General features: G+C 40.5%; 1 protein-coding gene across 3 annotated transcripts in view; it reads right to left on the minus strand.

Moving 5' to 3' along the window:
• LOC122866590 (guanine nucleotide exchange factor VAV3) overlaps nucleotides 1–25996 on the minus strand; it is a 90563-nt gene that overhangs the window by 51235 nt on the left and 13332 nt on the right. For all 3 annotated transcript variants that reach the window (XM_044176428.1, XM_044176429.1, XM_044176430.1), the window contains exon 2: nucleotides 23195–23311. In XM_044176428.1, the coding sequence (XP_044032363.1) occupies nucleotides 23195–23311 (117 nt within the window). The remainder of the gene's footprint in view (nucleotides 1–23194; nucleotides 23312–25996) is intronic.

The raw sequence follows: 25996 nt of genomic DNA on the forward strand, positions 1-25996 counted from the left end.
AGATGTAACGTAGATACATTTGGCCCGGAGCACAAGCTCTCAGAGATCAATACTGATCACACGACTGGCCTTTCCATCCCCCCACCAGTAAATAGAATAAACAGTGGCACACAAAGGACAGCGAAAGACAGACACATGTTTCTGCTGACATCCTTTAAACTATAAACTATACTACTGTACACCACTGGAACTTATAATGTGACACGGCGTGTGTCACTTGATGTAAAATGAATGTTCGTCCAATGCAGGATGCTGAAGATTGATGGACTTAAGCTGTTTTTAGTGTCAGTATTCGGTGTTTTTAGCCAGAAGGGTCTCTAATTAAAGGATCTGTAATAGATAAGCAGACTAGTGTTGATCAGTTGCACAATATGCAGTCAATTCAAGTTGTATCACATCCATCACATAGAAGGTGGATGACACTGACTGACTTTGACAAAGCACTGTATCGTCACAGACATCAGACGCATCAGAGGCAGCAGTGCATTAATAACTTGAAACACAAAGTCAAGCTGAGTTCATTAGTTGTAGCTCTGATCAAAGGGAAATGTTAGTTGTGAGAGAGTGGGAGGGTGCAAAGCTGTGTTTGAGACAGGGCTACATGGAGCTCAGCAGCAGTGGTTGATTACACATCATGAGAGGAGGAAGTGTTTCAGACCTGGATTTATTTACAGTGAATTCAAATATCAAATATTTGAAATATGTCAAATACATACATACAGTCAAATATGAAAATATGACATTGGTTGATGATAATTCACTAAGCCTACTTAAAATCATTTTTAGTTTTCTTGATAGAGGACGGATGCTTTATGATGGATACATTTTGGAGGACTGTAAATAAGATACAGATTAAATGTGATGGGATATTAAAAAGTAATCCCCAGTGCAAATGATGCCCTTCAAGATCAGTGTGCCAGTCCAAGTACAATTCATTTTTCACTTACTTATGCTGCAATGTGTATTGTATTCTTTTGATCAAACGCCTTTCAATTCTCAAACAAATCAAACAGTTCATTCACAATAGTTTACCTTAGAACCAAACAAGCACCAAAACTAACGCCTATTTAGATTTTTTTTTTTTATTTGAGTGTCCTGCACCTTATGGAGGTCTGTCTATTCGCTAAGCACAGATATAAGTCCTGAAGCAGCAGCCTGGAGGTCAGACTACCACTGCTATCAATGTGCCCCTCAGCAAGCAAAGGGATTTAGACTTCAGGCAGTTCTGAGTATAACTGTAAACATTTTGGGACTGTTTATGATTTGTGTATACCATCTATTTGCATTACATTAATTCAGTGATTAGACAATGCTTTTGCAACATGTCAACCTTGCATTATTAATTGACTCAACGTACAGTATGTACTTACAAACATATGTTGTCGTGCAATCCAAGCACAGACATGACATCCTCTAAAACTCAAAGAGACTCATCCTCCCAGTTATTAATCCTCACACAGTTATGAGAGTCGATGGAGTTCTCCCTCCAGTAACGAATGAAGGGCACGACATCCGGCGGCCAGCTGGCAGGTACAACATGTCCACAAGCTGAAGATCCACTGCGTGACGAGCGGAGCTCTGGAGGCTTTCCAGTTTTAGCTGGCAGCCAATTTTTGGGGAACGAGTCGTGTATCGTTGTGCTTTTTGGCTTCACTGAAAACGTGAGTCACACACACATTCACAACTAAACTGACCATCTGCACACAGCCAAGAAGAGTTTCTGAAGACTCACAAGTATTACATCCACCAGCGGCTGTACCACTAATAATAGAAATGTCAAGAAAATATCCACGAAGGAAATGAGAGGTTTAAATTCCAAGAGGCGATATGCTTAATTTTAGCTAAAAAAGCTTCAGGAGTCAGCAAAGCAAAAATATAGATGATTACTACTGTTCTTGGAGCTGCATTATGCAACATTTAAAAATACATCATGATTGAGCTGTCACGAGGACTCCAATTCAAGACTGGTACAGTATCTGTTGCATTGAGCAACATCAGACAAAATCCCTAAGTGAGGATGAAACAGCAAAAAGCTGCCCCGTCACAGTGAGACATCGTGTAAGAGTTCAAACTTAAACAGCTCAAAGGTCGTGCATTAGATTTGGTGCAGAGGTCGCAGGCTCCGCCGCCATGGAGCAGACGAGTGGTGATGCGGGGGGGGGCGGGCCCTTTTGTTGGAGGTTATTAAACCTGCAGCGCCTGACCACGGCTGCACCGCTGGATCTAATGATTCACACCACGGCAATTAAAGCAGGATGTGTCTGAATCTGTATCTGCCCAGATGAAAGAGGGATCATGATCATTATTATTATTTATCCAGTCCTTTCTCAAGAAAATGGATGATGTATTTTAGATGTATAACCTGCCAACAGTTTTATTGGTTTCACACGCAACCCAGCATGCTGTCCCAGTTTTCTGCACTCCGCTTTTACTCCTCCTTTCTGTGGCTCTTTTATTTCTTTCCTTTTTTTCTCAAAATTACTAAATACTAGCTAAAAATAGAGATCAGTTAGGTAATCCAGTGAAACACATACAGTTGGTGATATTATATATATATATAGTTGGTTGTTTGTTTGGTTGTTTTGTTGTTTACTATGCCAAACCAAGAAAAAGCGCACTTGATTCCTGTTTACAGATTGTAATTGAGGTCACCTACTCACTTTCAGATTCGGAAATCAGTGCTGAAAATGCTGCTTAACTGCAGCGTTTCACAGGAAAAGACAGTACAAAGACCCACTTAGCTTTATTACCTTGTTAGAAGGGTTTGTGAATCCTGAATTAAAAGCTATATTGTCATTTAGAACTCCGATTTTGGCTAATTTAAAAATAACTCTAAGCTGCATTCAATAGTCAAAAAGATGATTTAGTTGCAAAGGCCAGGTCACACTGCAGGTCAATGTTAGGTTACCTGTGTCCCTGCACCATTTTACAGATAATACATGTGACTTTATAATTATTAACTAAGTCAGCCCCAAAATATCTGATCACTGCATCTCTCCTCATACATTCTGAAAACAAACCACACCAAGTTTCACTTGAAAGCGGCCAGTTTACGTAACTGACACTGACCAGGGATCAGCTGTTGCCTTTAGGGTTTTCGCACCACCACATATGACATAAACCAGGAGAGAAACACTGGGGGGGTTGATCCAACCACACAAAACAGGCAGGCATCATGTGCAGCCCTCGCTGGCCGTTATTTCAGGGGATTTTCCCATCTGACTACTTGAGAGTAGTCGTTCAGAGATTGCAGTTCTTCCTGTATCGGAGTGTCCTCACACTTAGCATACTGTATGGAGTCTGGAGAGTTTACTGCTTTAGTTTTCTGCACAAAGACCTAAGACTGTCTGAGGAAAATTCAAGAACGTTTCATTTTGTTTAACCTGAAAAAAAGGTCCTTGCTGCACCAGTGAAGGAACTAAATGCTCCAACTTGGCTTTTGCTAATATACTGTAGTTCTACTGAAGTTTGAAAACTATAAAGGTTTGTTAGGGTTGAAAATCTCATGTGTAAATGTCTTTTTTCTTTGCAAATATACATCGATCAACAAGTCATTTTTCTCCCCTAAATGTTCACTATTCTTTTAATGCTTCCGTCTCTCATTTTTGCGGGCCATGCTTGATAAAACATTTATGAAAAGCAGGAAAGTGAGTCAGTAAAACTGTGTTTGTATTTCAGGGAGAAAACCAAAAGGCTCTTCTCTCACACACTTTTCACATCAAACATTTTGCTGTTGAAACACTTCGGAAATAAAGGACGTGTTCATATTTCTCTTTCTCTATTATTGTGCCTGGTGACAAACAATGGATATTAAATTCAGAATTTACATACAAATACACAATGGAGAGAGTAAATACATAAATACAATGCTTGTTTGTGTAATATGTTTGGTTGTGTGTCAGTGTGGGACAGTAATAATTGACTTTAGCTTGTTTCCTGTGTTTTGTGTGTGTCTGTCGTTGCACGTGTGATTGATTAGTTATTTGTGCATTAATGTGTGTGTATGTTTGTGTGTGTTTGTGAGCGTGTCGGCTTGACAGATGCAGCCGGTGTATAAAATTCAATCCACATAGTGAGGAGCCAATAAAAGCCCGATTGGCTCGGAGAGAGAGACTAGCTAATGTTTGGCAATCAGTGCCATGGCTCATTAACGCCCATAATACATAATTAGTGTGTTTGGCTATACAGACGTGTAGCTGATTGGAATGCGACACGCGTTTGCCATTTCTCCTCAGTCTTCATTGCCTGCATCATTTAGTCCACCGCTCTCCTCATCCAACAATGCTTTACTTGCATTAATTCTACAGTCATGCATGTGGTAAAGACAGCAGAACTTCCTAGAAGAAAGTTTACATTATGTCATGTATGTAGCCATCACATGCATATTTAAGACCCTTTTACAGGGTTCTCATTTAAAATGAGTCATTTCAAACGGGAAACACTAAAAAGTCGGCTGCAGATGTCGCATTTTCGACCAACTCATGGAGTTTAAGCTGATAAATTAGCCGATAAAATCTGCTAGCAACAGTCATCAGTGCAGCCGACATTGTCAACTAGAAATGGTTGCTTTTGTTTACTTCTGTTATGAAATCAAAGATCTGCTATTTAAAAAGTCATGACACATTTTCAGTGCAATGCTTAACAGGCATAGCAACAGAAACTAAGGGGGCGGGGCTTAGCAAACAGTCGGTTGGGATTTACTGGCGTGGTGACAAGAAGCTGTGGTGCTGATGTTAAACTATCAGCTGTGTCAATACCAATGACTCAACACTTCCAGCTGCTGAGACTTCTAATCTTCAAAAACCTTGGAACAGAATCTGTCCCAAAAGACGCTGAAGACACTCCCAGTCCGCCTCTAACTACATCACACTCTTACTCAGTCTCTTGAACTTCAGTTCAGTTCAGTTCAGCTATGTGCTCCACTGGAAGTATCAGGTGTGGGTCTGAGTATGATCCTCTCTCTCTCCACCTCCTAATAACTCCATCTCAATAGCGTAAGGTCAAAAGCAAGGGCATCATTGCTCTCCAGGTAAATCACATCAACCTCCACACACTACAGCCCCTCAGGACACGGACACACACACATATTCACACCCTCCCCATTAATCAAAGCAGATCCTTGAAGTCCTTCACTCCTGCGCTCCCTGAATGTTTTATCTTCACATTAACAGGGGAGCGTATCACCCAAGTGATCGCACATTTGCTTGGTTTTTTTTTTTTTTACACACACAAACACTCACACACAGGCATACTGATGTTCACACGCAGCTCGAGGCCTTGATGCACAAACACGTCTGATCTGCCAAATCCTCACTTTGCTGACAGGTGAGATAACTCGAGCTGAATTTCGCACTGTCTGAATCAGCTGGCGGTTCACAACCGACCAGCAGTATACCACCAGTCACTGTACGTGTGTAACACACACATAAAAACGCAGACTCGGCTATACAGACAAGAAAAACCAGACATATGTACAGTATATGTGACATATATACAGTAAAGTATGAATTAACCACTGTGGATATCAGAGGACTTTCTTTGTTTTTTTTATTAGTATTTATCAACAGTGTACAATTAACAACAATACAATCATTTGTGCAAACCCAAAACTATGGCTCTACTGTAGATTATATGAAAGATAACTTTTTCATTGCACTTACATTTGTGCTTTTTGGGGGACTCAATAATAAGACAATCAATTAGTCGATTGACACAAAAAAAAAATCGGCAACTGTTTTACTGATTAATTGATTAGTGGTTAAATTAATTTTTGAAGACAAAAATCCAAACAGCTTCTCAGTTGTAAGGATTTGTGTCTTTTCTTAATCTTATTTGGGGATAAACTGAATTTCTTTAGGTGTTGGACTGCTGGTTGGACGAAACAGGCAATTCGATGACATCACCTTGGGATCTAGGGAATTGTGATGGCCATTTTTCACTTTTTCCAGGACATGTTATAGACCAATTGATTATTTGAGAAAATAAGAATGGTCAAAATCGAAGCAGCAGAGGTAGAGATATCCTCACGTTTAGTCCCTATGCGTCTGGCCCAAAAAACACTGGATCCTACAATTCCCATAATGCAACTCAACAGCTTTGCGTTAGCCCCTCCTTACCTGGTAAATGCCTACATCTTTCAAACGCAAACTTTCAAAGCCCAAAATAACCCTGAAGACATCACTATGACATCATCAGGGTTACTTTTCTCAAACTTGAGAAAACTAACTTCAGAGCCACACAGGACATTGAAAAGCAGCTGTTTGCAACTTTAAAATGCATCACAAGGCTAGAGAACTGTGTATGTGGCTTGTAAGAACCTCAGCATCATATAATCACAGACTGATTGTAAGTGTATTCAAGGATGGATTTTTTTTTCTTCAATTCAGCCTGCTGATAACTGAGGAGAATCCTCCACTCAGAGATAGCATGAGGCATCTCAGAGCTTCTAGTTCTTCTATTGTGTTCACTGCTGTTATTATCATTGAATCCATTGTGGCAGCCGTGCTAAAGACATAACCTCATCTCTCCACCCACTCCCAAACCAATCTACAATACAATCTCCATTGTTTCATCACGTTGACATGACGATCTCGTTCCCTCGCCGCTGAAACGCTATCCTGCAGTTAACTGAGGATGAAATGAAGCAAACGGGGGGAAGTTGTCTCCCTGAGGCGTATTTCAGTCGAAAATATAAACTCTGTTTTTAAGAGTCCTTCAAACAACCGCTGTAGTGAAGTTATCAGGATCCTGTTTAAAAGCTGCACATTTCAACTCCTTGTAGACTCATTTGGGGAGCCAAGACTTGAAAGACTCGCCGAAACCGTAACCAAGTGTAAGGGCAAGTTTGAGTGGGTTGTCTGCGTTGTAAACGATGTCCTAAGGCAGTCAGTGAAAATCCATATGGACATTCCTCAGGATTTCTTTTTTCTTTTCTGAGCCTTTGATCCTGCTGTGTCAGTCGTGGACCCCTACGTTTCAGTTTTAGAGGGCCCCGTCTCACCCTGTGGGACCTTATGATTCACAAGAGGGGACCAAATGTTGAAATCAGTTTTGGGGATTTACTACTCTACAGCTTGGCATTAATGAGAGGAAATACAGAAGCTATGGCCTTTAGTAATTCTAGGCAGGCTTTGAGTATGTTGTGAGAGGCAAAAGTCATACAACTAGGTATACTCACAGGTGACAATATGCATAGTCATCATATCTGCTTGATTTTTGAGTGTGTTGTTGGCAGACACCTTTGCCCCACAGTGCAATGCACAAAGGAAATGGAGGCTCACAGCTGCAAAAAATTTGAATAAACTGTGTGGTGGTGAGAGAGCTCCACAAAGAGCTAGAAAAACATAAAATAAGTATTCCATTTTTGGAAAAACTTTTACATTTCTCTTTGTGAAGTTTAATCGGCAGTGGCATTCCACAGTCACAGATTAACGTTTGCCAGCGCGTGTATTGCATAATTTCCTGTTTGTACTAAATGGTAAAGTATGTTTGTACCTGCATTGCAGTTTTATAATTACTTATGATTCCTTAAAATAAAAAAAACTGTATAATTCTCCAGAGGCTTAACATATATTTTAGAGGGAAAATAATCTCAGTGAATACACCTCCAAATTGGATAAACTCTTTGTAAGAAATTATATTAAAACAACATTTATTTATTTATTTTCCAACAGAGGAAAAGTTCAGGACTAAGAGTTCTGCTGGTTCTTACTGCAGCCATCTAATCAGGAAGTGATTTACACCTGGGACACCAGAGGCCTGTACTATGAAGCAAGTTCAAAATACCCAGGATATCTTTTCGTTATGTGGCTTCACTAACCCAAACAACCGCAATCATGTTAAGCGGTCAAACGATGGTGGTTATCAGGGGCGGTGTTTGCAGCATATGACCAATCACAAACATGGACAAGTGTACTGGTGGCATATTTTACAAACAAAGAGCAAACTATAATATTAGACAAACGTGAAGTGAAACACATAATGCAGCTGAAAGCAACACGGTTGCCGCTGCCAAATGGAGGGAGGTCAGCTGGCAAAAAAATCGCAGACTGTGTGAATGCGTAAGTTAATAGGCTTTTAACGAGTAGCTCTGACTATAATTACATTCATGTATTCCATTAAATTAACGTTGCTTAGATGTATTCTTATGGCGTGTATGACAATTTTAGCCTTATTCTTTCAGCTGCAACCCCGGCGGTGTGAAACGGACTTGGGAGCAAATAAAAACTAAATTTAAAAACATAATTCAAAGCAGTGAGTAGGCTTACTTTCATATCTATCTAAGGACAAGGCTTTAGTGCTTCAGTCTGTCTCTGTTGGAGGCTGATATCGGTATACAAAGGCACAACGCTCAGGCTCTCCGCATCACCCACAGCATACATAAAAGTACCCGTAGCAAAGTAACGCAAGGCAATGCATATAGTCTGCAGGACTGTAAGCGCACGACTCCGACGTGTCACATTGGCAACATACAGCTCAAGAAGCTGACACAGATAGGTCAGACACTCTTGCCCTCCTAAGAGACCCTGTCTTAGGAGGGCAGGTTAGTCCGGTGCAGCATAAATTACCATGGCGACGGTACCCTGGTAAGAAGTGAACCACCGTTGTTACCCTGAAAACCCAGGGTTAAACCTGAAGTTACCTCGTAACCCGAAATCCTGCTTCGTAGCGCAGGCCTCTGGTGAATGTAATTAACTCGTTGGAAGAAGAGAAAAGCCAGGAGGTCTGTGGTGCTGCAGAGAGCCAAAACTGAGAAGCCCTCGGCAGGGAAACTGCACCTATTTGAGTGAAGAAATGCTGCCATGCTTTTCACATAAAATAAAAGGAAAATTAGGGAGAAACAAACGTATCTAATATATTAAGATAAACCCTTTACAGCTGGCAAAGTGCCTCACTATTTATGAGCTCCAGCAGCTCAAACAAAGTAGTCAACAAAAGACAATGATTTACAACCATACTGGCCCTAGGTAAACAAAGGCTGAAGCAGGGTTATCCATCTTGTAGCACCTCGCACCACGATTCATCATGGTAGTTTACGTGTCAGCCATTTTATAACCTTCCTCCGTCAATGCTGGATTATAGTGTCGACCAGAGCCATAACAGGCAAATACTCACTCAGACGGTGCAATAAATCCAAATCTCCATGGAAAAAGGTAAATATAATGACATCTGTGTTATTGGCTCAAGACAATAAAAGCCTGGAAAGTAAATTCCAATATCGCAGTCATATAAGTCCTGGCTGTCAGTCTAGTATGTGGTTTTAAATTTCAGCTCAACTTGTCATCTTTTCTGGCTTTTACTGGTCGTTGTTTTTATTATCTGGTTTAGTGTATTAAAGATGCAACAGGACTAATATGTAAAAAGCTACTCAAATAATCACTAGATAAAAAAAGTAGGGCTGCAACAGAGAAGAGCGTTCACGCATTCCTGTTCTCATCCTATTTGCCCGAGTCAAAATTCAAAGTTATGGTGTTAAGTGTGGGAAATCTTCTTGATGTACATAACATGACACATCAAAACCAAGTGATGAAATGCCAAAGTGGTTCCAAGACAGCAGCAAACAAGCATTCTACTCAGAGAACGCCAGACTAACCAAATACGCTTTAGTCTCCCTGTAATGCAACAAAAATGTTGTGATGTGGATCGGTGCTTCTAAAGCTATGGCCACAAATAGCCAGCTTGTCACATCTATATGGCATAAGTGGGTTAGCATCACTGTGCATACCCTGAGGAGTTCCCATTATAATCATGAACAATTAAATACGCACTGTTTCAATCTCACTGTGCAGATTCTGCACATTAGTCATGCAGCTGTGTGAAATCTCGTTATGGTATTTCTCTGACTTTTCGCCTGAATGATTTAATATCGCAGAGGAAAATACACTTTAGAAGCATGATGTATCCATTACAGAAACTTAGAGCAACATAAGACATAAGCTTCCAGTGTTCAAATGGACTGCCGTGCTATTTAGTCCGGACATTCCTCAGGTTGAATTGTAATGACTTTGGTGATCTTCCGACTTGTCATCTAGCACCACCATCCGAACTGTATTAATTTATCTTTTCTTTTTTAAATAGGGGTTATAGTGGTATAGTAAAACCCACTTTAGTTCTTATTAACACTTAGTTTAGGTGTAGAGGACGGCATGAACATGACATGGACATGAACATGAACATACTGCTAGATAGACCAAATGTTTGGTACTACACTACAGACTAGATGGAGAGATTAGTATTGATTTAACACTGAAGACGTGCGCTGTAATGGATAGTACACATTATCTGCCATTAAAGCTTGTGTCTTAAGAGAGATATTAGAAGTCATTTCATGAGGCTCATGACATCCTGTGTCTGTCCATGAAGCTAATCACTATCCACTCTGGTCTGTTATTAATGTTTTACTAATGAAACTGTTGTCTCCATTTAATACTCATATTAATTCATGTATTATTGTTGTTGTTATTATTATTATCGTTATTATTATTATTGCTGGTTATACATCATATACTATCCAGAAAAAAATGGGGATTTGATTTAAAACAAAAGGAATTGGCTGTATTGCAGTACATCTCCACTGTCTGCCTTTGTGTCCAAATGCTGTTAAAATTAAGTATAATTTGTCACTGTGCTTTAAATCCATGTCAGTACACTCCAGCAACAAGCAGACTGATCTCATTTTAGCGGTTTCTCTTCTTAAAATATCTAGTGACCATGTGTGGCTTATTTCTCATTAACTAAACAAGACAATGACAAATACGGAAGTTCTGTAATCCACGTCAGTATGTTTCTCGTATTCATCCAGAGAAAGCAAACCACAGCTCTTCATGTAAGATGCATCACAAGGCTTCCTCCACCATGTATTATTTCATCTACTACATGAATCGAAACTTTATTTTTCCAACTGCCCATGTGATTTCAGTGAAACTGCTTCTTTTTGGATATTATATAACTCATAACAGTTGGTATGTTGTTAGGTGGGATCCGATTTTCTGAGCAGAGTGCGGAGGATGGAGATTAGCTTTTAGAAACGCCCGCACTTTGAATGACAGCGCATCCACCCACTCCACCTCCGGGAAGCAATCCAGAGAAGAAAAGACCCCAACCCTACTGCAGATGGAGCCTTAAGCATCTGGAAAAAGCATCATTGACATACATGCAGTCCTCTGCATGGCTTCTGCAGGATCTTTATATTACAGAAAAACATCTCAGCGAGATCAGAAGAACATAAACGTCCCTGTGAAATCCCATTCGTTGCTGTTAGCTATAGATACTTTGCAGAGATGACAGACGCTGCCTCCAGCACCTCATGAAAGATTTAGAAGAAAGTTTTTAAAAGATGTGTCAGAGACATGGATTGCACTTGTTGAAAATAAAATCTCCCTCATTCCTCTTCTTTTAGATGAAACCGGCAGGTGCTGGAGGGAGACTTGCCTCGCAGCGGGGAGATAGTGGCCTGAAGAGAGTGAAATAAGCATGCAGAATCTAAACATTACTCTATCTCAGCGTATGGTTGCCCATCTGGAAGAGAACACTGACTGTGGGCAATTCATGTTCTGAATGTAAATGCACCTCCTACAGTCATCTGTAAGCAGGATCAAAGATTTACAGCTCGATTCTGTATAACTGAACTATATAGTGACGAATGTCTGGTGTTTTTTGAAGTCCAGTACTTAAACTTTTGGTTTGGCTTTGAATAGCTACTATGAACATCTGAGTTCTTATTGTCAGCAGGCTGAAAAACTGTGCAGTTAGTAGAACTGCTGACATATTGGAGGCTGTTACTTTTGCACTGAAGTAGCCCTAATCCAGGAACGTATACTACATATCACGGTCCTGCATGGACCGCATGGTCCCCTGAACTCGGACATTTCAGTCACAGACCCGCTCATAAAATTTGTTATGAGAAGAATGTTGAACATGCAAACACACCGTATGGTGGGAAATCATCATCGTCTTAGTTACCTATAAGCTAGCAAAACCCGACATCACGCGACTGTGAGGTAACAATAAACATGATTTATTCCGGTAGAGAAGGGTCTCCTCTTAAAGGAATAATTTGACATTTTTGGTAAATATACTTACTCCCTTGCTTGCCAAGAGTTAGATTAGAATATCACTTGATACCACGCTCATGTCTGTACGCTATATATATAGCTACCGCCAGCAGCCGGTTAGCTTAGTTTAGCACACAGACAGGAAATGGGGGGAAACAGCTAGCCTGCCTCTGTCCAAAGGTAACAAAATCTGCCAGCACCTCCAAAACTCAATAATTAACGTTCTGTCTTGTTTGTTTAATCCGTGTAATGACATGTCTATGTCATTACACTATGAATTTCTTGGCCAGGCACACTAATCGCGTGGAATCTCTGCTGGTTGCCTGTCAACCACAGTGACAACACAACACCTGGCCAAGAAATAGTACGGCACACAAGCCCCGTCATTTTTACATCTTTGATTTTACATGGTTTGTATTGGCTTTTGTGTAGGAGGCCTTTCTCTATCGGAGTAAATCATATTTTTCGTTGGCTCTACAGCCACCTCGTGTTATTTCCCAGCTTTTAGGTATAGAAGATTTCCCACCATCCAGTGAGTTCGTATGTTCAACAATATTCCTGTAACACATTTTATGAGTGGACCTACACCTGTATTGTCCGAGTTACAAGAGATATCCATGTAGGACTGTGATATGTATATGGTCCTGGATCAGGACTACGAGTGAAGGTACTGGAAACAAATATTTATTTGATATTCCGAGGTCTTTGCAAGCCCCCATGTTTTCTTCTTGTCAGGGTAGAAAAGACTCTGAAATAATATTTAGATCATAGAAGACAATAAACATCTGCACTAAAATCCAGTGCAATATTACTAAAAATAACAGTGACAATAAACCTCTACAATATTGGTGCATATTTATGTGGAATCCAATTCGTTGTTACATTTGAAAGAGTTCAGTTTTAGGGCATAGACAAATATTGTAGAAGTGATAAATGCTACAGTGAATACATTGGTGTGTTTTCGTTTAAATAAATCAAAAAGCATCATATCTATCAAAACAAGTCTACAACACTGACTAGAGCAGATTAGCCCAGCATCAGGATGCAAACCAATACATCAGTCTAACCCTATTCTGTATGATTTAGTCACTGTGAGATGTAGGTCTGTAGTTCCAGGTAGCAGTCAGTGCTGAAGCTGGGGAAAAAAGCTGTCAGAAACTAGGACAGCGAGGTGGGGAGGGCTGGTTCATAGACCTGCACTTCAGTCTCTGTAGTCTTTGATCCTGACCGCGGTGGCTCAGCTTCACATGCTCACTGGCAACCCAGACTCAATAGTGGCCTATAAATACCCGGCATGTCTGCACAGCCAGGTAACCTCAATACCCAGTAACACCCTGAGATGCAAAGCCTTCACACTAAGGTTCCTGCAAGCAGAATTACTGTTAACTTTGCACTCTTTGCTAAGTAATGTCAATAATACAGCAGGACAACAGGGTGAAGTGTTTGTATTGCATCTCAAATGAGAGTTATAAAAACACAAAATGTATCTTTAACTGAAACAAAAGATTACACTATGAAGAATTACAATGGAACAAATAAACATATTTGTTTTTCTCTTTAATTTGCAGCTGAAAAGACTCCATTTAAGTTTTCCTTTCGAGTCTTTTCACTGTAGGACTACCTGGAGTGTTTATGTGTTACACACTCGATGGGAGGCTCCCTTTGAACTGGTATGGGGCAAGGATGTACAACACCCTCTCTCTCACACACATACACACACACACAAAGTGGCAAGCATATAAATTTCCCTCATCCAGTTTTCCAGTTGGAGCACCCTGTCTATTTATTTCTCTCCATGTCATACACTGTGTCACATTAACACACACACGTTTCCACTTCCAGGGGCTGGGGCCCGGTCACAGGAAGACTGGGTACTTGATAGAGCCTCTGACAGGACAACACAGAGACAAGCTCAGGAAATTAGTCCAACAGTCCGGTCACATACACACACTTGCGCGCGCACACAAAATATAGGGCTTGACAGACTTGTTGGCCCCATGAGACCTTGGTGAGAAATACAACACACCAGGGGAGGTAGTTTTGATTTTGACAGCATGATGAGGAGTGGAGCACATCTGTCAGTGTGTTGTATCTACACACACATATGCAGATACTGATTACACTGGTGTAAATACACCATTACACCTGAAGCAAAATTATAATTTATACACACACTAATACAGAAAGGAACTCCAGAGGGGCTCTGGGGTGACCATTTCCTCTTCCTGTTTCCTGCTGCTTACTGAAACTTGAGATGAGTCAGTCCTTAGGGGAGTTTCTGTTCATACACACACACTAGTATGTAGGCACTTACAGACACATATGCAAACATCTTATTCCCTCATTCGCATTTAAAAGGTCCATGTGGCATTTTAAATGTTAGAGAATCCCTTTCATAAGAATTGCTGTACCTTTGTTTGACGACTATAAACACATGGTGGAGATGACTGGTAGCCTTTGTTTCACTCCACCCATACTGGTGCCAATATTTATTCAATTTCAGCTAATTTCTCATAAACCCTGTTACAGTAGGTCTTGTCATAGAGAGGTTGTTGCCAAATGCTTCAATTCTTATCATAATCTATTTATCCCAGTCTTTCAGCACTATCTGACAACACAAAGAAGGTTGCTTTCACACTAGCACTTCAGCGGTTCACCTAAATGTTTGGAAATATGAATACTGTTTTTGTACTTGGGTGCTACATCCACATGAACAAGGTGGTGACAATAAAACTCAGGTTCGGACTCAGACAAAAAAAAGCCATTGTAGAAACAGCATAAAACCTTAAGCTCTATTCTATCTGCTGGATTGACACCACCTTTGCTCACCTTTGTGCTGTAGTAAAGTCAAGAAGATTTAAACTATGGTGAATGTATGAATGGTGAATGTAAAATACATTGTAGGGGCCTGTCTAAGCAAAAAACAACATACATATGTTGTCTGCATATGTTACTTTGTTGAAGAGGAATTAGCTGTTACATTCATAATCAAACACACACTCCCCATGACAAGCCTAATGTTGTGTGTATTTATGTGTGTACACAGAGCAGAAATGCCTTTGGTTTCCAGATGAAATACCCCTACAACTGTGGCAACCTAGGTGGTGGTTGCCACAGCTAGGACATCCGCTGTGCTCACACAGGGATCGAACAGATGTCCGCAATCATCAAAGACGTTTCTCTCTGACACCCTGAAACAATCAAAGAGGCAATCCATCTCTGCAGTTGACAAAATCAGGGAGGCAATCTTCAGCGCGCAGGGGTTGGGTGTTTTTTGTTTTTGCACGTGTGCGTGCATTCACGCTCGAGGAAAGCCAGTTGATATGAAAAGTGTGATTCCAGTGGAAGCTGCTGTCATGCAGTCTGTCACTGGGAGTCCATGAATTATCCACAGAGCTTTCAGCGCAGCAGCTTTAGAGCAGGTTCCATCAAATTGTTTTGGAGAGAATTCTAACTCCAAATGCATTGTAAGTGAAAGTAAGTGAAGCATGGAACTTGAGGAAGGCCTAAATGCACAGTATGATTTTAGAGCAAGCATTTCTACAATATCCAGACAGTGGAGATTACTCTACAGTGCCGACTGAACTCAGGTGATAATATAGTTCATGATGAATGACAGTAAGAAGTATGCAGGTTTGATTCTAAGCTTTGACTCCTTTTTACCTCTTTTTAATCTCAGTTTCTTCTCACAGTTCAAAAAATGTAAATCAGGGTGGATTACAGACTCTCAAAACACCCAGAGGTATGAATGTGTGAATCTGAACTCTCCACATACATACTGTGACTTCCTTGGTCAATCTACATGTTTGCAGACGACACCTCTGTATTACTGATCAGACACAATCACTTCAGATACCAGAAATAATCCAGACTGCCAACTACACAGACCTTCATCATGGCAGACAAAACTGTTAAAATTAATGATGTCTCTGTTCAGTTTAGGTGTGCCAGTGACCCAGCATGCACAATACAAATGGAATGCAGCCATTATTAATAACAATGCATACACCTGCATTTGACAAGTCATATATCCTGCCAGAGAAAGGTCTGTTGTAAAGGCGTCTTGCCAATAAAATCAAACTAATTGTTATCACATCTGTTCAGCCAAGCAAACAAACCTGCTGTGCACAGCTGCCGAAGTTTTGACCCATGTGGGTTTTTAAAGGCCACATTTGTGTGCCCAAAACACTACAAACTTTCAAAATGTCAGTGTTTCCTGTGTATTTGTATCTTTTGTTGTGTTCTCTCAGGATAGAAAAGCAATTGAAATAGCATTTAGACCATGATGGGAAAGTAAAGCGCTGCACTCCAGCTCCTTAAGTCTGACGGTTTAATTGCAAGTTTAACTGACTGACACTTACAAAGCTAGAAAGTAAAACCTCCTACACCACACTCAAAAGACTTCCCTGGTAATCCACTTGACGATAGCACTGGTCTGGGAGGAACCTGTCAATATGTGATTTTTAATAAAAGACCAATACCAACCCAATATATTGATCATCCACTATACTAATCTAGTTCTATCTATAATCAAGCTATTAAAACTTGCCTCCAAAGCAATTATGGACCACCGTTACTGCAGCTTAGCCATGTAGTACAAAGATACACCCCAAGTATCCACTAGCACGAAGCAGACATATGATATCTGGCCACACAGATCTGCTGAAGAGAGCACAGCTGAAGGACAAAAGAAAGAGGTGGAGAGGGAGAGATGGCGGGGGAGGGGGGGCTTTAGTGGGTTTCCACAGTTAAATTTATCACAGTCAACAGAGGAGGAAGACACTAATCAATAAACCCTCTCTGTCTGTCTCCCTCTTCCTTTCCATCTTTGCATTCCCCTCCCCCGGTCTGTGATTTTCCAACCCCCACCAAAAGAAAACCTAATCAGCATCTTGATCCACCAAAAAATGAGAGCCAATAATAGAAGATGGTAATAGAGTAGACCGGGGCTGAGTTGACACTGTATTTGTATGCAGAGGTCCAAAAGAGTAATGCATGAGGCTTTAAAACACTGAAAATGCTAATTGTTAACTACAGCAAAAGTCTCACAAAATATCAACATAATCATTTTTCCAACAAGGAACAAGAAGGACCTCTTCCAGTCAAAAGTTAGAGTTTGACTTACAGAGTACTGCATACATGGACTGAGTGTAGAGGTAGGTTTTACTGTAACAAACCTACTTCAAAACAAGTGTAGACTCAAGTGGTGGGAGGAACATTTAAACCTTTCTGTGTCTGATTAATGAAACTGCCACATTATCTACAGTTAACGTGGGGTGATTTCATTGCAGCTGGATGAATAGAATGCAGCTGCAAAAAAAAAAGAGCATGCTGCATCAATCTCTTGTTTCCAGATTATTTACATTCGGCTAAATACATGCAGGTGTCACATCTCCTGGCCCATTAAAAGGAAGTTGCGGTGCAGCAAAATTTGCATAGTCTACAGAATGGAATATAGGAGATGATCTGAGGTTACTTTACCATGGAGGAATCAGCCCACATGAAGCCCACAGTGTTCATCAATCATCCTGAGGTGCTTATGCTTTCTTGCCGAGAGTTAGATGAGAACATCAAATCTATATGAAGCTACAGCCAGTAGTTGGTTAGCAAGCGTAGCATAGAGACTGGAAGCAGGGAAACGGCTCGTCTGGCTCTGTCCAAAGGTGACAAAATCCACCTCCCTGCACCTCGAAAGCTTATTAATAAACACGTTATATCTATAAAAAAAAATGTGTAGTTTTAATGAGGGTTTATGTGCTGCCCTATTGCCTGGCCAGGCACAATGACTTCCTGGAGTCTTGTCATCGATGTGAGGAGACTCCAAGAAGTTACTGCGTGTTAATTAGTAAGCATTAGAGGTGTTGGTGGGCTGATTTTATATTATCTTATATTCTGGCAGATCCAGACTAGTTATTTCCCCTTTTTTCCAGTCTTTATGCTAAGCTAAGCGAACTGGCTGTTAGCAGAAACTTCATAACACCATACAGGTATGAGAGTGGTATCAATCTTCTCATCCACCTCTTGTCAAGAAAGGAAACATGCATATTTGCCAAAACTTCAAATCCTTTAATAAAATGTTGTTTCAGTAGTAATATATATAATGCACCTACTTTTTCTTAGAAGTCATTTTAAATCAGTATTAGTAGAAATTGGTGGTGAAAAGAGCATATATCAATGTTAAGATCTGAAAAGACATGATGCTGTAATGAATGAGGGCCCCTATTGCTGTTTGGCTTGCATATTACAATTCAAAATGAAAATATATTGTGCATAACTATCTGAATTTGTTTTATTGTATTAGTTACATTGTGCATTTATTTGGTAATATTCACACTGAGATGAGAATGTGTGGCTTGATGAATGAGATTCCGCTGTCACTTTAACAAGCAGTTCTGTGGTCAGCGAGGACATCTTACACAGAGCCGACTGAATGAAAAGCACAGCAGCAGAGATGATGTGCTACTTGTTGGTTTCAGTATGTTCCTAAATTAAAGTATGCTGCATTATTTAACAGGTCAATCCATGACACTCATTTTTTCCAAGTACTAAGCCACTGTCCATCATGTGACTGTGAGTATGGAAAACTCCTGTCAGCACTCTATTTTGAAATAAGCCGATAGGAGATGACTGGAATTAGCAATAAAATAGAAGTGAGACAGTTAGTCATTCAGTCTCAAGGGTGATGACAGCAGCATGTATTTTTAATCCCTAGGATACATGACATACATGACATTTTTACACGAGATCAGAGGGTACTACATAGACATTGTGTAGGGTATAGTATAGTAATGCTTATGGTGAAATCCAGTTTTATGTTTTATGTTTCATCTCCTTAATCAAAAAGCCACCAAATGCCTCCACAGATAAGACTTGAAACAGCAAGAGGATATTGCAGCTCTCAATATAGTCTCTAAATACGTCACACCATCAACTGGTGCTCTCTCACCCTTCCTCTCTCTCTCTCTACCAGGTGTGTATCAGTGTGTGTGCATGCTCTGTGCAGCCAAGTTTCTCTTCTCCCTACAGAGCCCACAACTCTGCATGTGTCTACAAGACAGATGTGCAAACCAGATGTCCCTGCACTGAGGGGAAAGGGCTACAGACAGACCTGCTGTCTCTGTCAGTTTTCCTAGTATTACAGTGGTGTTCGACCACAGTTTGAATCGAAGAACACCAACAAGTCAAAAGCTGTTTGTCAGATGTACCAGTGTTATCACAAATTCAGATACACGAGTTCTCTTATCTCCTTTTGAGTCTGGTCATGTTTTTTAACGCCTGAATCTCATCAGGGACTCTGTAGGCTGTATGGTAAAGGTTGTCTCGTGTGAGTTCAGTTCAAAACATGTCCGGTACAACAGCAGGCAGGAAAATACTGTAAGATTACACAGCACAACTGACCAGAGAGAGAGAGAGAGAGATCCAGCACGTGTTTCCTCACATACTCGCTATCAACAGCCACACAAACAGGCACAGTTGATGTTTTATTCAGTAGAAGTCCGGCAGCTATTTTTAAAACAAAAAAAAACAAAAAAAAACTGCTGGAACTGCAGGTGAGTGGCAGCTTCGCCCATTCCCTCCTCTCCTCACTCCATTAGCCTCTGCAGAGCCAGCCAACCGAGGATTACAGGGCCGGCTTGCTGTCTAATTTCAGAGATGTTAAATTCACTCTGGGCAATGTGGGATTCACTCAAGAGAGTCATCAAAGTGTTGTGCTTGAGCAAACTGAAATCACTAAGGGGTATGAGGATGAAATCGGACATCATAAAAACTGAAAATGAGGCTGTGCTTGACAAGAGTTTATCATCTCGTCTGAAACTGGTCGGGGAGGAACTGAAAACCGAATTGGACAGAGAAATTCAACTTCACACAGTTATCAAGTACTGACATTAAGTCATTTAGTGTCAAGCTATGATAAGAGCTATCGGAGAAAGGATCGAGCATTTATTGTTTGCGGTATCTGTAACTAGGGTTGCCATTCGTCCCATAAAACGGAATCATCCCTTATTTGGAAACTAAAAGACGTGTTCCGTATTGAACTGATACGGGAAGCGCGTTTGTTCTGTATTTTTGAGAATCAATTCAGTGCAAGTCTATGGGAGAGAAATATTAAGACAGGGTGATTTGTATGAGATAGAAGGAAACTCTCCTGCTCTCTTATCCCTCAGCCTGTCTGTCATGTTATGTTCCACTACCCAAACAGAGAAGCCGGGGGAGGCGTGCAGAAACAGCTGAAACAACTAGCCTGGCTCTGCCTAAACAAATTCCGCCTACCAGCACTTCTAACTAATGAACCCGTAATATTTCATCTGTTTAATCTGTACAAAAACCGCCCAGCCAAAATATAGTCCTGCAGAAAACTCCCACGTAAAGCCGCAAATTGTTGTTTTTACACTTCGCTAAGCTAACCGGCTGCTAACTGTAGCTTCATATTTAGCGAACCGACATGAGAGTGGTATTGATCTTCTCATCTAACTCTCAGCAAAAAAGTGAATAGACATATTTCCCAAAATGTTGAACTTGAACACAAGACAGATAAATGGATGTAATACATGCAACCCTTTTTGTTGAAAAGCCATGTTGTTGTTAATTAAATGGATTGAATGATTGTGAAATTCCTCAGACTGATCAGACACGGTGTTTTTGTGACTAAATATGTTTTTATATATGGGCTTTTCCATTAGCAGCTTCAGTCTATAAAACCCCCTGTTTCTTTAAAATGCATACATGGGCTGAAATTTGAATAGGAATGCAAAATCACAAGGACGAGCAAATCTACGAAACACATTAACAGTAACATTCCAGGTGTAAGGACAAAGATTTGTATTTGCAAATCCTAATTTGCTGAGCCACTGCTGGTTCTTCTGTAGATTTTCTGGGAAAATATTTCCCTATGAGGGTGAAGAAAGAAACTTGCCAGCGGTCCAAATGTGTTTTAATTATAGATGACTTAATGAATAGATGCCTTAATTTTCTCAGTTACTTAATTCAGCTCAGCACGCCAGCATAACTGAACGTTCAAGTAGGGATAAAAAGGTGCTGTTGACCATATCTAAAGCCCTTCTCATTTCCCCTTCTGTACTCTTAGAGATGTTTTTTTACAAAATCTGCTTTTTTCCTGCATATTACATAATCAACAGTCCATCTGAGAGACAGTATTACCATATCTTTTGTAAGCTAAAGCCTTCATTAAGTGAATATTTTTCAGTGGATATTGGCCAATTAGTCATCTTATATTTTCAGTTAAGACAACACAAACACCAAAATGATGACGCGTCAACCTCTACAGGAACACCTAGATGACTTTTGCCAATTATGTTCTAATCAATGAATAATGATAAGTTGAACTGAAGTTGAAGTTAGCCACTCTAAGTGCTGTGGAAATTTCACATGCCTTCATTTCACAAGCTGTTGCCTTTCGTAAACTTTTCTCTGGTATTGTGCTACTCCCTGATGTGCGCGTTTGCCGTGAAAAGGGAAGTTCAAGAGACAAATGTTTAGAGATATTTTTGTCATTCATCATAAAAGACCTAAGAGTCAATTTACCTTAAGTGATGGTTAGTTTATTTTTTTCATACTGTAGGATGTAGTTTTGTGTTGATGGCTTTGTACTCTCATAATAGCCCCATAAATAATGTTAATAAATGGGCACCAAAATGGAGACCAAAATACATGTACTGTTTGTTTTTATTAAAAATCAGCTGTTAATTAAATGCACACTGTCTATAGTATTTTTTTTATCTCAACTGTATAATATTAATCACTGATGTTATTAGAATTGTTGGTGTCACTGGAGGATTTTCATCTTCCCATAGTGCTCTAAATGCTACTTCTTCACAGAATTTATCATGATTAAAGGGAAATTTCAGAATTTTTTTGTGGATGTCCAGTCAGTATCGATGGTAAATGTAGTCAATTGAAGCAATACATTCTTCAGTGCTTGCTATATTGACTGAAAAAGCGGAGTTCTCCTCAGCGGAGCCGTGCTGGCAGTGCCTGCATGTACCAGGATGCATTGCGCGCGAGCTTCCGACGCCCACACTCACCCAGTGGGCTTCCGTATAACAACAACGCTACCCGAGTCTAGCTGCACTTCTACCGTGAATATCACCACAATAACCGCTTCTAAACCAAAAACTATCTCACCGCAGGCAGCGACTGGAAATCAAAGCTGAAGTCACTGTCCGGTCAAATGACAGCGCTGGAAGCAGGAAGAACTACTTGTCGAACTCAGTTTTCTCTGTCAATATAGCACTCACTGAGGATTTATTGCTTTAATTGACTACATTTACCATCAACAATGACTGGACATCCACAAAAAAAAAAATGCTGAATTTTCCCATTAAATGGAGGACGATGACAACTTGTCAATCGATATGTCTCTGTGTCTTCCTGTGTTTCTCCCACTGACACATTATACACATTTTTCAAGCCTGTCGTCTCATATACGCCTAACATCGTGTGCACCAGGGTCCAGCAGCACCCTCTCTCTGCTCAAGGCTGCAATTTCTAATTAAACCTCCTGGGGACTTCACGAGGGCAGCAGCAGGGCTGTCAAAGAGCCGCAGACAGTTTCACAGCACTACAAGCAGAGACTGAGAGTCCTATCAAAGTAATGAACCGAAGGCCAGACTTTTAACCCCTCATAAAGCCCACACGCTGAGGCATTTTCACTCTAATGAGAGGAAGTGGTTAAACTGATGGGTCATGTTGCTGAGTTCAGCTTTAGCTTAGAGTGTAGGAGTGGGAGGAAAGCTGCAATATGGCCTCATACTGTGTTTATTAGCACCTGTTATGCCTGTAACAACATCTGTGACCCAGAAGCCATTGAAATTGCTGTTACGACGACATGAACTAAACAAAGATTATCCAAAATTTGACTGAATATCAAAGGCCAGGCTTGTATAAATCTTTGCAAAAAGGAGCACAGGATACATGGATGCATATCCCGAGAGCTTCATTATAATTTAAAATCCAAGTCCAAGATAAAGGAGCTCTTTCACTTATAAATAATTTTGGCTAAGTTCCATAACTTGGGGCTTAAAAGCCCATTTCACTGGCTAACACAGTGAGGGTGCGTGCAGGCTGTCATTTCCAAGAACCAAGCCCCCGTCTCATCGTGTCACTGAGCAATGCTGCCTTACCTTTCCAAAGTCCCTGACGTCAAAAAGGTCGAAGGCCTCGAACAGCTCGCTTTTCTTCATGCCGAATACCTCGCTGCACGCTACCAGGAAAGTCCTGATATTCTTCAGGCAAAGGAACTGTGTTGGGAAGACAGAAAAGGGTTCATCTGTGAGCGAGTCATCTAGAAATGTACAGGCAGTATGACATGAACAAATTATATGATGGGTTATTATATTTCCTTTTCAGTTTTCAAAGAGCTGAGTGTGTTTGGGTTTTTTTTTTTAATGTCACTGAATGGGTTCAGATACTGCTGCTTTTCTATTCTGCCTGCTAGCTTTCACTCTGGCTGTCTAATCAGGGAGTGCAGCCGAGGACCTGCGAGACACACTGGAGAACCACAGCTCTAAAAGATAGATGAATCAGTGTTTATAAGCACCACGAGAGCATATTGTTTCATTTATTTGATGTATTTCCTGTTGAAATGGGCCAGTGGAGTGGTGCACAATTAGAAAGAGATCATTCAAGAGTGCAGGGAGAGGAAAGGCAGAGATCCTATTTACTCCTACTGGTACAGTCTAATGTAGCCACTAAGATACAGATCTAATGATTGCTTTTCATATAAAAGCTCCCTTTTTAAGACCAGATCTCTCCTTATATTTGCAGTTTGACAGTGCATAACTATTGTAATTTACTTTAGGTTTTCTCACCTCTCTGTTTACAAATGTCCAGTTTCCATGTTGTAATTAACATTGAATTCAACAGTGTCAAAAGCATAACAGTCCAGTTCAGACAAAAAAAGCAGCAACTGCTTCGATACTCTTTTATTATGTTGTCTACATTTTTGGTTCCAAGAGCTAAATGACACTGCGCTGCACTTTCAGTCAGTCAGTCAATGTCACTCGTTTCTTTGTTTGTTCAGCCATGTTTGCCATCGCTGCTCATTCCTGTTGTCCAGTTCGGCAATTTTTTGTTTCGCTAGGATGGTGAAGTCATGACCCGCCCTACTCTGCCTCCGATTGGCTAGTGCTGCCTTCATTGGTTGGGTTGGTTAGGTTTAGGCAAGAGGAAGGAGACTGGTTAGAGTTAGGGTAAGAATATCAGGATTAGCCAATCAGAGGCAGAGTAGGGCAGGTCAGTTCTAACCATTGTGAGCATGTCAGCATGTTGACGTTAGCATTCAACTCAAAGCACCACTGTGTACAGCCTCACAGAGACGCTAGCATGACTGTAAATCACTTCAAATATATCTTTGGCAATTTGCAATTTGTTGTTAATCATTGCCTGACATATACACAGATCTGTGATAAGTTTTTTATTCCAAACAAATTAGAAACAGAACTGATGTTATGACAGTTCAATATGAGTCATAAACTAATTTCCATAGAGGGTAAGGAGAAGATTGTTGCTAATAAAGTAACATAATTCAAGTACTCTAAGGCAGAGGAAAACAAAAGGCCAGGACACTGCATAATTTTTATACACTGTGAGCCTAATTAAGGGTGTACCTTGACCTAAGAAAATTGACTCAAACAATCAATCAGTAACTTGTAATAAACAAGGTCATTGCTTGTGTTTTCTGCCTCGTCTGCAACCTAAATCTTTCACTAATGATGTTAATGGGGTTTCACCCAGAAATGTATCCAAATTATGCATCAGTTAGCACTGAATGCTGTCCAAGAACACCAGTGAAAGTGAGAAAGCTGGGGAGAAAGGCCACAGTATTAAGTGAGGTTTTCTGAGGTTGGTAACTTTCTTTATGAAGAGTGCCGAGCGGCAGGCAGTAAGTGAAAGGGGAAGGTGTCAACATACTGCAGTTAGCCAACGTGCAGTATCTGTGACTTACGTCCATTAGCCTTCCTGTAGTTGATACAGGATGGGACAAAAAAAAGGCTGCTGAAGAAAGAGATGTTTTTCGGCCACATCACTTAGTGTCCACCACAGAGCTGGGATTAGATTTAACAGATGAACTCATCTGTAAATGTGTATTTTACTGTATTAATGTTACACTGAAAACTGTCTGAGCTGTTGCTGGTTTTTTTTCCAGTTCTTCTTTAACCCCAACATGCAAATATTTGCAGTAGTTAATGTTCATCTGTCACACGTAAATCATTACACATGGGTAATGTGGCTTCATGCAAAGTAATGCTTGCATGATGGAACGCGTACATAGTGACCACAGTGTCAATATTGACATGCAGGCTATTAAGACAACAAAATATCTCAGCCAACACAGAGGCACAGTGCAAGAGCAACTGTGTGATTGTGGCATATGCATTTGAGTGGTGAGGCATTATGGCTGCACCAGTACTGTACAAGGGAGAAGCTTCTAAAATGAACAAAGACAACTGAAAACATTGTATTGTAGTGCATACAGAGGTGGAATAAATAACTCAGACAGTGCAAGAAAAAGTACTTGAAGTCTTAAATCATCATCATCCCCTTCTTCTTTTTCATCTTGGGTAACAGGTTTACAGGAAGTGAATTTCATTAGCCCCTTCCTGTTTCTTCAAAAGAGCAAAAACCCTGTGCCACACTGTTAATATTTGTATGAGTCTGACTGTAATCATGTTTGACAACCTTTGAGAAAATAATTCAGTCAGTGTCATCTTGAAAAACAAAGAGCTCGGGAGAAGAGGCAAGGCAGCCGGACTTATTCTGTTATTCATAACACACCTTCGTCCTCGTGGTACAAAGCGATATCAGATTTGTCTGTGCAGCACATGTCCATGCATCAAATATGAAATGCCTCTCCACTCCAATTGAATTAGGCTTTACAGATGGCTTCACAAGAGAGAGAAAAGCCCCCAGCCAGTGAGCTCCAG

Source organism: Siniperca chuatsi, linkage group LG19, assembly GCF_020085105.1.
Source record: "Siniperca chuatsi isolate FFG_IHB_CAS linkage group LG19, ASM2008510v1, whole genome shotgun sequence".
Lineage (NCBI taxonomy): Eukaryota > Metazoa > Chordata > Actinopteri > Centrarchiformes > Sinipercidae > Siniperca > Siniperca chuatsi.